At 40.5% G+C, this 12500-nt stretch overlaps 1 protein-coding gene across 1 annotated transcript in view; it reads right to left on the reverse strand.

Moving 5' to 3' along the window:
- Window positions 1-12500, reverse strand: part of LOC135112021 (uncharacterized) — a 73598-nt gene that overhangs the window by 2471 nt on the left and 58627 nt on the right. The window contains exons 3-5 of the mRNA XM_064025858.1: window positions 8876-9115; window positions 2944-3079; window positions 447-576 (exon numbers count right to left, since the gene is read on the reverse strand). Coding sequence (XP_063881928.1) covers window positions 447-576; window positions 2944-3079; window positions 8876-9115 — 506 coding nt within the window. The remainder of the gene's footprint in view (window positions 1-446; window positions 577-2943; window positions 3080-8875; window positions 9116-12500) is intronic.

The following is a 12500-nucleotide window of genomic DNA, read 5'->3' on the forward strand; positions in this document are numbered from 1 at the left end:
TGTTAGGTGGTAGAATTACTGCTGTTGTTTATCTTATTATTAGTGATGTTATTATTGTTGTTGTTGTTGTTGTTGTTGTTGTTGTTGTTGTTGTTGTTGTTGATAGTGTTTTTGTTATTAGTATATGTTATTACTGTTTGTATTTCTTGTCTTCTACTGCTGTATTATTATTGTTGTTGTTGTTGTTCCTACTACTTCTACTACTACTACTACTACTACTACTACTACTACTTCTACTACTACAACTTTTCCTCTTCATTATCTCCTACTACTTCTACAACAGTTTATATTACTACCAACTCCTCCTCCTCTTGCTCTTCCTCCTCCTCCTCCACCACCACCACCACCACCACCACCACTACCATTACAACCATTACCTCAATCATAAAAACTAACATCCCCTTCACCACCACTACTACCACCACCACCACCACCACCGCACTTACTGATCTCTCCGGGCTCCACCACCACTTCCAGACCCACGCACTGGAAGAAGCACTCGGGCGGGGGTTCCAGGGTCCAGAGTTTGCGGCCTCTTATCTGCGCCTGCCAGGAGGGGTTGCCCACGTGGTCGATCTGACGAAGGAAGACACAGGTGAGTGTGGTTTACCTGTTGATTTGGGGAGAAGGGGTATGAGGGGAGTAGAGAGAGAGAGAGAGAGAGAGAGAGAGAGAGAGAGAGAGAGAGAGAGAGAGAGAGAGAGAGAGAGAGAGAGAGAGAGAGATTGCGTCTGTTATATTTTCCGGTCACGTAACTAATTCAGAAAGATAAATAAAATGAATACCAGGAATTGGACAAGATCAAACACACACACACACACACACACACACACACACACACACACACACACACACACACACACACACACACACACACACACACACACACACACACACTCCCATCTATCCACTCACGCTCCCCCTTGACACACACACACACACACACACACACACACACACACACACACACACACACACACACACACACACACACACACACACACACATTTATCTATCCACCTTCACCCCACCTCATCCACCTACTCTCTCTCTCATCCCTTCCCCAACACGTAGCCCTCTGATTGGCCAATGAAAGAGAGATGAGGTCAGAGGGTAACCCGGAACCCCCTGCAGGCGGCACTCTGATTGGCTGATTCCCATTGACAAGAGGAGGAGGAGGAGGAGGAGGAGGAGGAGGAGGAGGAGGAGGAGGGGATGGAGAAGAAATGAAGAATAGAATGTTGAAAGAATACAAAATGAAAAGTAACAAAACAGAGAAAAGGAAGAGGAGGAGGAAGAGGAGGAAGACAAGAGGAGGTGATTGAAGAGGAGCTGACTGAGGTGGAGGAATAAATGTGCGAAGAAAGGAAGGAGAAAAGACGTGGAATGAAGAATAAGATAAGCTGGAGGAGGAGAAGGAGGAGGAGGAGTAGGAGGAGGAGGAGGAGGAGGAGGAGGAGGAGGAAGAAGCAGAAGGAAGAAAAAGGAAAACAGTAAATAATGAGAGAAGGAAAAATATAAAAGAAGAAAATACATGACTGAAAACGCTGGAAAAAGAGGAGAGAGGAAGGAAAGATGTACAAAGGAGAACGAAGCAGGAGGAGGAGGAGGAGGAGGAGGAGGAGGAGGAGGAAGAGGAGGAGGAGAATTCCCAGCCACTGTCAAAGGGTCGTATAATTCAATTCTATACACTCACTTATACATAAATATATACACAAGAATACACTACTACTACTACTACTACTACTACTACTACTACTACTACTACTACCACTCATACTACTGCCATTCTAAACAAACCCCCCCCCACACACACACACACACATATAAAAAGGCTTACAAAGGAATCACAGGAGGCAACTAAAGGTGTAATCCCATGGCAATATAAACAAAACTCGCTCTTATAAAAGACATCCACACCTCACAACTAATGGCTTTCACTCGTGTTAACACCCCATCATTACAACACCACTACCACCACCACCACCACTACCACCACCACTACCACCACCACGGTAATATCATCACAACACCACCACAGCATCACCATCACACTCCTCCCCCACCACCACCACCACCACCACCACCATAACCCGTACCGCCGCGCCGCAATTCCCTTAATGGAAGGCTGGATGGCTCTCCCCAGCAGGAAGGGAAGCCGCTGCAGGGAGGCGCTGGCGGAGGGAAGGAAGGGAAGGGAAGGGAAGGAAGTTGGAAGGGCCGCTACGTGTGTGACATATATAAGTGTTTGTTGCGTATTTTGTGGATCTTGATAATTTTACTGTTCTGAGCGTGTTTTCAAATATTCTAGCCCTTTGTCTCTTTACTACTAATACGACAATGATAAGTATGTTTTGTGTCTGCTGTGTGTGTGATATGGAGTAATATTTTCATTTTGCTTATGACGAAAACTTTATCCTCAGCGTGGTCTCGAGCATTTTAGTTTTACCTCGACTGCTTTTAAAAGATTGTATTGCTTGTGATTGGGATTTTCAAGGAAGTTTTGGTGATGCTGGTGAAAGTTTAACTGGGACTGTACAATATCCAAGGAGGAACAAGCAAGGGAACTCGACTGATAATCTTTGTGGTCTTTGAAATTCGTCTTGTTGAGAGAATAGAGAAAATAAAGCATATAAGAATACATCCCTTACTTGTGCTGTTTATACTCGTAAGTAAGATACAGGTATAGAATATTAGTATTTACACAGTACGCGTAACATGCAAGCTGGTTTTAGGTATTTGCACAAGTACAAAAGTGAGATTTTAAGATGCTTCTCAAATCCTGGATGATCCTTTTTTTGACGAGTACTTTTTGTTGTTTTTATGGATAGGTGTAAAAGTATAGTAACAAGAACGAGAGGAGAGGAGTCACAGGTCACAAATCACACTTAGACGTGCACGCCTTGCTACCCTTCACTGTGGCACTCCAGGCCTGTTACTTACGTGCATGTGCGCCCCATAGCCCGGCGTGCCCATGAAGATCCAGTCTGTCTTAGAGGATTCGGCGGCCTGGGGCAGGAAGTAGGGCCTCTCGTAATGGTTCCTCAGGATGTTGGCGGCGGAGGAGTCACAGTTACTCCTGAAGGAAGGGAGGAGAAGGTGAGGGAATGGGAGAGGGACGGAGAGTTATAGAGAAAGAAAGATAGGAACAGAGATTTTACCAGACAATTAACAGAGGTGTCTAAGAAAAATACTAGAAAAGAGAATTAATTGGTTTGACATCGTTAAAAGAAGGGATGAGCAGAGGAATCGTAAATATGGAAGTGGAGGGAAAGAGGAACATGAGACGGGCCAAAGAAAATATGGAATTATTGCACAGATGATTTGAGAGAGGAAGAATTGACTGGACGGGAGGCAGATGACAGAACCTTACGGAGAAGACCAGTGTAGTACAGCGACACCGTGCGAACAAGAAGAGGCAGAAGAAGATTAACAGTTTCATTCCTATCGTAATTTCATCTTATCATTCAGAGCAGTGTAAAATATTATCTACATGGACACAATGGAAAAAAGAAGACAGAAGAGAAGGAGAGAAAGATAGAATGAAGGAAGGCAAGTACTGAGGAACGAGGAAGGAAGAGGCGAAAGGAAGTGAATGAAGGGAGAGACGATTGAGTGAGAGGGAGAGTGGATAAAAGGAGGAGAGAAAGATGCAAAAGAAACGAAAAGGAGGGAAGGTCAGAAGGTGGAGGAGAGTGAAGGGGAAGGTGAACCGGGGGAGGAATGAAAAGCGAGTGAGAGGAGAGAGGAAAGAAGAGAGGAAGGGAGGATGAAAGGGGAGATGATGGAGGAGAGGAGGAAAGGAGGAAAGAGGGAGAAAGACCGACAAAGATGAAAGATACGTTTAGAGTCACACACACACACACACACACACACACACACACACACACACACACACACACACACACACACACACACACACACACACAGAAAGAGACCATCTGTTAAAAGAAAAAGAAAAGAAAGAAAAGAAAAGAAGAAAAGATAGGATAGACACACGCACGAGAAGACTAACGACCAAAAACAAAAGAAAAAGACAGACAGGCAGGCAGACGGACAGACAAACAAACGGAGAGAAGAAAAGAAAGACAAACAGAAGGACCCGAAGAAGCAAAATACAAAAGTTCGGGGAGCGAAAAAAGTTATAATTAAACAAAAGTCGAGAGTTGGTGATACAAAGAAATATAAAGTACTGTAAAAAATATTGAGAACGCAAACAAGAATTAAAGTAAAAATAACGAAATTACTACTACTACTATTACAACTACTAATAATAACGAAATTACAGTAAAATCCCTCTCATCCGGCATTCGAGTATCCGGCAGCTTCAAGTATCCGGCACATTTTTCCCCGAGCCTTAAAATCAATAAAAAATCAATGTGTACTCATAAAATCGATTAAAATTCCGACGCGAGGCATACTTTGTCCCCTCACCACCAGAGCGCACTGCTTCGCGCCACCCGCGGTCCACTGCACTGTGTTTACTCAGTGACTCAGTCCCGCGTGTGCGCTGTTTATCGCCTGACGCCTTCATCATGCCTAAAGTTGTAGAAAAGAGGAAGCGTGTTGTGCTTACACTTAAGCAGCTGATCAGATCAGCTGCTGATTAAGATCAGCTGATCTTTGTTATGGTAAGATGCGTGAGTGTAGGGTGGTGATTGTGGACATAATTTCACTTCTATTCAAGTATCCGGCAACTTCTGGTATCCGGCATGTCGGCGGTCCCGTTGATGCCGGATAAGAGGGATTTTACTGTACTACTACTACTACTACTACTACTACTACTACTACTACTACTACTGTTGCTGCTGCTACTTTTGTGTTTCTGCTGCTGTTCTTAATATTAAAACTACAGCTATAATTATAACCACCACTACTAACCTAACTTAACCTAACCTACTACTACTACTACTACTACTACTACTACTACTACTACTACTACTACTACTACTACTACCACCACCACCACCACAACCACCACCACTGTTACTACTAAAAAAACATTATAGAAAATTAATGACATTGTAACTTCATTCAGGCCTTTATAAACACAAGTACTTTGTCGGGAAATATTAAGTTGGTTTCATTAATTATTTCAAGAATGCTCCGGGCTGCTCTGGAATACAATCTGCGCAAGTTGTGTCATCGGGGCAGTGCGCAGTATTAAAATTCCAGAGATTTTTGTGGATCAGGTCACTTGAAACTCAGGATATTGAAGGACAGAGAGAGAGAGAGAGAGAGAGAGAGAGAGAGAGAGAGAGAGAGAGAGAGAGAGAGAGAGAGAGAGAGATTAAGTAAACGGAAAAGGATATATCGGAACAAAGCAAACATAAAAGCGGAGAAATAAAGAAAAAAAGAATAAACAGAAGTAGAACGAAACACAAAGAGATAAAAGCAATGGAAGCGAGTTCAGAGAGAGAGAGAGAGAGAGAGAGAGAGAGAGAGAGAGAGAGAGAGAGAGAGAGAGAGAGAGAGAGAGAGAGAGAGAATAACACAAACGCAACACTACCTTTGAATAAAACAGCAATTGAAAAAAAAAAAACGCTAACAAAGAGAAGAGAACGTTTTGAAGATGAAAGTAAACTGTAGTGAGGAAATGAAGGGGAGAGACAGAGACAGAGAGAGAGAGAGAGAGAGAGAGAGAGAGAGAGAGAGAGAGAGAGAGAGAGAGAGGAGCATAAACAGAAACAAAAATAGATATAGATAACCCTAACCTCCTCCCCCCTCTCTCTCTCTCTCTCTCTCTCTCTCTCTCTCTCTCTCTCTCTGGAATATTTATCGAATCGGCGCCTGAATTCCGGAGCGCTCAGTGTTAGTATTTCCGGATCTTGGAGAAATTGTCCGGAGAGGCGAAGATTAGACCGGATTTGCCCTCGCTTTACCGGCCTAAATAGATGACCCTGAGGTGCTTGAGAGAGAGAGAGAGAGAGAGAGAGAGAGAGAGAGAGAGAGAGAGAGAGAGAGAGAGAGAGTCTAAATGTATATACTGGATGATGCAGAGAAATATGAAAGAGGAAAGAAGGAAGAAAGGAAGGAAGGAAGGAAGGAGGGAGGGAGGAAAGGAAGGAAGGAAGGAAGAAGGGAGGAAAGGGAAGAAGGGAAGGAAGAAGGAAAAAATATGGAACAAGAGACCCAAGGGAAAAGAGGGAAGCATGTTAATGGAGAGAGAGAGAGAGAGAGAGAGAGAGAGAGAGAGAGAGAGAGAGAGAGAGAGAGAGAGAGAGAGAGAGAGAGAGAGAGAGAGAGAGAGAAGAGAGAGAAGAGATGATTAAATGATAAATATTAATAAACAAGATGGAAATAAAATAAATAACATATGAAAGAAGGAGACAAGAACAATATGAATTCAATTAATAACAACACCACAAATTAAGATAAAGGGGGAAGGGATGATAAACAGAAGAAAAAGGAGAAGAAGAAGAAGGAGAAGGAGAAGAAGAAGAAGAAGAAGAAGAAGAAGAAGAAGAAGAAGAAGAAGAAGAAGAAGAAGAAGAAGAAGAAGAAGAAGAAGAAAAATTAAAAAGAAGAAAAAGAAGAAGGGGAAGAAGGGGAAGAAGAAGAAGAAGAAGAAGAAGAAGAAGAAGAAGAAGAAGAAGAAGAAGAAGAAGAAGAAGAAGAAGAAGAAAAGAAAATAATAATAATAATAATAATAATAATAATAATAATAATAAAATAATAATAATAAGAAGAAGAAGAGGACGAAGAAGAAAAAGAAAAGAAGAGGAAGAAGAAGAAGTAAAAAAAAAAAAAGATGATTACATGAAAGGGGAAGCGAATGAGCAGACAGACAGAGATATGAATAAAAGGAGAGATGAGAGAAAGTTGATGATGACTAAAGGGAATAATGGCAAAGGAGAGAGAGAGAGAGAGAGAGAGAGAGAGAGAGAGAGAGAGAGAGAGAGAGAGAGAGAGAGAGAGAGAGAGAGAGAGAGAGAGAGAGAGAGAGAGAGAGAGGTATCATTTTCGAATCAGATAAAAGCTTATGTAAAAATGCAAATCGATGTAGAACTTATAGAGAAGGAATATGATTGGTAAATAGAAAACTTTGAGTGACGGCAGCGAAAATTAAGGCAAATAGAAACATAAAAACTGGGAATTATTTTTAGACACAGAGTAATACGAGTGTAAATCAGTGGGAACAAAAGAAAATTGTCATATGAACTGTAAAAATAAAACTGCGAGGGAATGAGAAATGGAAGAAGACAAATATAGTGAAGATGTAACGTGAAGTGTAAAAATGCAACTGATGTAGTGAAATTTATGATAGTGAGTCAGATTTGAATTGGAAAAAAAAATATATATATATATTCGTACACACACTATGGAATTATTTAAAAAAGTCAGTGATGTGTGAAAAGAGACGAGAGAGTGAAGTGAAGTCAGATATCACTGAATATGAAATGTGAAATGCAAATTGTATAATGGTAAAATGCGCATAAAAAAAGGAAAAAAAAAAAATAGATGCGAGGATATACACTGAATAATTATTTTAACGTGAGAATAATGCATGACAGTGCTGGACAAAAGACTGAAATACAATGAAACGTACTATCAAATATGAAGTGTGAAATAGAAATGTGAAAACAGGAATATAAAACATTGAAAAAGCACGAAACATTTGCTTATATATATACTTAGTAATCATTTATTAGTGATGCATGGAAATATATTTGCTAAAAGAATGAGCTCAAATGACGATGAAAAATGAAAAGTGAAATGCAAAAAAAAAAATATGATGCAGGAAAATATAAAAATTGTGAAGGTAGGATAACATTAATAGATAACACTGTGATAATTTTTAAGCATAATAATAAATGAGAGTACGAGACAAAAGAGTGAAGCAGGCGGGGACAATACAACATGATGCGCGCTCGTAAATTTAAAAGAACCATTAAAACCCAGCCATTGAAGCCACGGCGCAGCATTATGGGAACTGTAATGTAGCGGAGGGCTTTCTCTACTCCGAATATCAGCTGACGGAAGCATAAAACTAATTAATTCAATAACTGAAAAAAAAAAATTGCAAAAACTAAATGAAAAAAGGGAAAAAAGTTAATAGCACGTGGAGAGTCATGGCACAGTGTTATGGGAACCCTGTAATGTAGTGGAATGCTTTCAGTACTCCGAATATCAGGTGACAGAGGCAAAAACTAATTAACTCAATAACCAGAAAAAAAGTAAATAAAAACCTACGAAAGCAAATCATTACATTAAAAATATATGGAAAAAAAGATAACAGAACGTAAAAATTAAATTGAAAATGAAAGTGAAGCACAATTTAATTATTCAAACCAAGATAAAGACAAGGTGCACTGCAGGTCAAGAGAAGGGTCACACTTCGCCATGAAGGTCACGTCATGCACACTCCTGTATAAGTGAAATGTCACCATGGTTAGCTAACAAGGTCATATGTAGCAAACGGCGGGTCACAGTTTCTGGGATCATCTTTGATATCCAACAAGTGTCACTCACCAGGTCAGCCAGCAGAGGTCACACTTGGCACCACAGTCAGCAGGGGTCACTATAGGGTCATTCAGCAGGTCAGCAGTGGTCACCAAGGGTCATCCACTAGGTATCACACGAGATCAAAGTCAGCACAGAAGGTCACACAGAGGTCACACTCACCACTATACTAAAGGTCACATCAGGAGTCCCCAAGGCGTGCGTTCACTATCAGGAGAAATCAGTCACTATTCAATATACCAAGAGTCACAGTCAGGAGGTCAGTCAGCAGAGGTCACATAGGGGTCACATTCACATCACCAAGGCGTTCACAGTCAGTATAAGTTACAGTCAGTATGCAATATAGGAAGGGTCACAGTGAGGAGGTCAATCAGTAGAGATCACACAGGTATCACACAGGGGTCACACTCACCATCCAATGTACCAGGGGTCGCCGCGCATAGCCGCCCTCTCCGGGGTCATGTTGAACACGTGGCGCAGGTTCCGGAACTCGGTCTGGTAGGGGAAGAACTGGCAGTCCCGCTCGAAGTTCTCCAGCACGGGGGAGTCGTCTGCGTAGATGGACTTGAAGAAGGTGAAGGAGAAGGTGTGAGGCGCTGACCAGTTCCTCTGCCCGTCCGTCACCACCACGGGCCGCCCACTGTACGCGTACCTGTGAGGGTAAAAGGTAGACAGACGGTTTAGTTTATCGTTATCAGCTAGAGGCTTCTTATGGTTGATGCTTGAACGTTTTATTAGTTTTTAATGGGTTCTTAAGATTTACTATTATTATCATTATTATTTTATTATTTTTTTTTTCCGGATTTAAGTAGTTTTCTTTTTCTCCTCTCTCCATAGCGCCCGTTCATTACAGATTTCCTTTATTCAATCTATCAGCTCCCCCGTTCATTACATGTCCTTCCCCTACTCACTCCATCAGCTACCCATTTAATTCAGAACTTTTACTCACGCCATCAATTACCCGTTCATTCCAGGCCCCCCGCCCACTCCATCAGCTGGCTGTTCATTCCAGACCCTTTTCGCTACCTCCTATCAGCTGCCTGTATACCTCAGACCGCCCACACCACCGAGGCAGCCTTTTAGCTCGTTACCTGTTGCTAAGAATTCACGGCTTTATAACCCCTGGGCAGAGACGAGACGCGTGTACCTAAGCACCTATAACTTAAAGGAGAGTGGCGGCTGATCCCCTTCACTGCAGGTAAAGAGCGTCGTAACTCTCGTCAGTACGGGTTTAGAGCTCTTGATTGCCGGTGTCAAGAGTAAGGACGAATACTTGAGTGCGTATATCTTTAACGGGTCTTATTTATGATGACTATACTAACTGCAGGGAAAAGGAGTCGTGTCTCTTGTCACTGAAGATTTAGACTTGACAGCACTCGATCCCCCAGCATGGGTTTAAGATTTATTTGAATAGATTTAAATAGAAAAGAGGAGAAATTGTTATAAAGATGCATTGGCAGATGACTCATAAACTCAACAGTCATCGATCCCCGTATGAGCTGAAGTTTGATGTAGACAGATTAAAAACATGGAAAGGATTTGGTTCATAATGCAATTGTAGATGACTTGAGTAAACTTAGTAATCATCGACTCCTCGGATGGGTTTAAGTTTGACGAAGTTATTATAGAGATGACTATAATAAACTTGGTAATCACGTTATTACCGCAGAGACAATGAGGTATTCAAAAGTTTAGATTAATTTATGGGCAGAGATGATAGGTGGGTGTACATATGGATGTTCTATATAGGGACTGCCACGTGTAGAACTACCGGCTTCTTGCAGCTTTCCTTATATTCCTACGTTCCTAGTTAATTAAAGAGCAATCACCTTAGTATTTGTAAATAAAATGATCCTTCTTTATGTTGGCATCTTATAAATTATGATGATAAATATTCCACGGGAGTAAGTGATCTTTTTTATTACGATCTCATAAAGGTCGCCTGAGCACCTGTCACTAAAGGTTATTAGCTCCTTCAGGTAATAAGCTCCTGGGTCACTTAACACCTGACGACGCACGGCCAGGTAACATTACGTCCCATTAATATATCATCGACAGTCTTATATAATCTCGTTGTTCCTACTTCTTCCCGTTTCGATCCCATCCCCCCGCAAAAAAATAAGAATAAAAAAATAAATAAATAAATAAATAAATAAATAAATAAAATAATTAAATAAATAAATAAATAAATAAATAAATAAATAAATAAATAAACACTAAATAAAATAATAATAATAATAATAATAATAATAATAATAATAATAATAATTTACTATCGATACGAGCATTTACTAAAGGATTTATATTACTTTATGGTTTATTTTTCCTTTTACTGTGTGTGTGTGTGTGTGTGTGTGTGTGTGTGTGTGTGTGTGTGTGTGTGTGTGTGTGTGTGTGTGTGTGTGTGTGTGTGTGTCCTACGAAAATGAAAACAGTTTCGGTGTTTTCTTATCCTTGTGCGAAACGCTCTCCGCACCCACGCTTCCTTCCCCTTATTGCATTTTTGCGTGTTAAAATCTACATATATATTAAGATCACAGTACGTGTCCGTGTGTGGCCTGCTCGTATTTTGCCTCAGAAGCAAGCCAGGTCAGGTCAAAAATCGTCTGCTACACCATCAGGCTCTATACATCAGACTCTATACTCATTCAGCGATGGACAAAGATGAGAGACCTGAGTGGGGAGAGTGGAAGGGAAATTCACTTTAGCAGTACAAAATATTCTCCTTTATAAATTACTGCAACCGTACTCTGCGTTGACATCAAATCATGACTAATTGTAACTGTATCTCGTGGGAGTTAAGTTTTTCTTTCTTCTTTTCTTTTCCAAGGGTGTCTTCATGATTGCACTGACGGTATAACAAGAATTCTACGTCACTAATGGAAAAAAAAACACCCCTAAAAACCCAACCAATCGTCCCTACGGCCTTTGAAAAAATAAATAAATAAATAGCTCTTTGAGAAAATAACGCGTTTCAAAATACAGTTCCAGGAAAAGCAGAAAAAAAAACTACCTCTGCTTCAGTCTGAGTGTTTTTTTTTTTTTTTTCTTCCTCGTCTTCCTCGTATAGGATAATTTTAACATCGAAATATTTCAACAACTATTTTTTTTTATTTAAACTTCCCTCATTGTTATGCATTAGGTGAGGTATTTTTTTCTGTACTTCTGATAACATTCTTCTAAACTTCTAATGGTTGATGTGAAAGGTACGATTCTATTTATCATTTCCCGAGAGACTTTGTGCATGTATGTGTTTGTGTGAGGAAGGAAAAGAAGTAAGGGAGACTGGGAAGCGTGAGAGAAGAATGAACAAAGTGAGAGAAAGAGAGGAGAGGGAGAAAGTAAAAAAAAAACAGAGAATGTGGGAGAAAAAAGAGAATTATTAAGGTGGAATTTTGATGAAGTTGAGGGAAGATGGAGGGAAAAATGGAAGCGGGAAAGAAAGAGGAGAGATGATAGCATACGAGAAGAAAAGGAGACGGAAATGAAAGAGGAAGAAGATGAGAAAAAGGAGATAGAGGCAAGGGATGTACGTAAAGAGAATATTGCTGTTTTTTTTTTTTTAAGAAGGAAGGAAGAAAAGTGGAAAAAAAAACAAAAAGAATATGTTAGAAAAAAAAAAGGAGCTACGTTCATCATCATTAGGGAAAAAAATATGCGTGTTTTTGCAAAGAAAGAAAAAAGGAAAAGTTAATGACGAGTAAAGAATAACTGATAAAAATAAAAAAAAAATACTATCATCACCATAATCATCATTGCCGTCACCACCACCACTACCACCATCACCACCACCACCACCACCACCACCACCATCATCCTCATGTTTCAAATTACAACCTAACCTTTCATGAAACTTCAACCTTCCTCGTCCGTGAAAAAAGAAAAAAAAAAAAAAAGCGCGAGGAAGAAAAAAAGAGAGCGAAAAAATCAGAAAACACGCCTGAGCTAAACGGTTCGTCCCAGAATTAGAGCGAGGCAACCTGGAATTAATGACACGAAAAAATATGAGAAATAATTACGATTTTAAAAGAGTGAGG

This window comes from Scylla paramamosain, chromosome 23 (assembly GCF_035594125.1).
Source record: "Scylla paramamosain isolate STU-SP2022 chromosome 23, ASM3559412v1, whole genome shotgun sequence".
NCBI classification, from domain to species: Eukaryota; Metazoa; Arthropoda; class Malacostraca; order Decapoda; family Portunidae; genus Scylla; species Scylla paramamosain.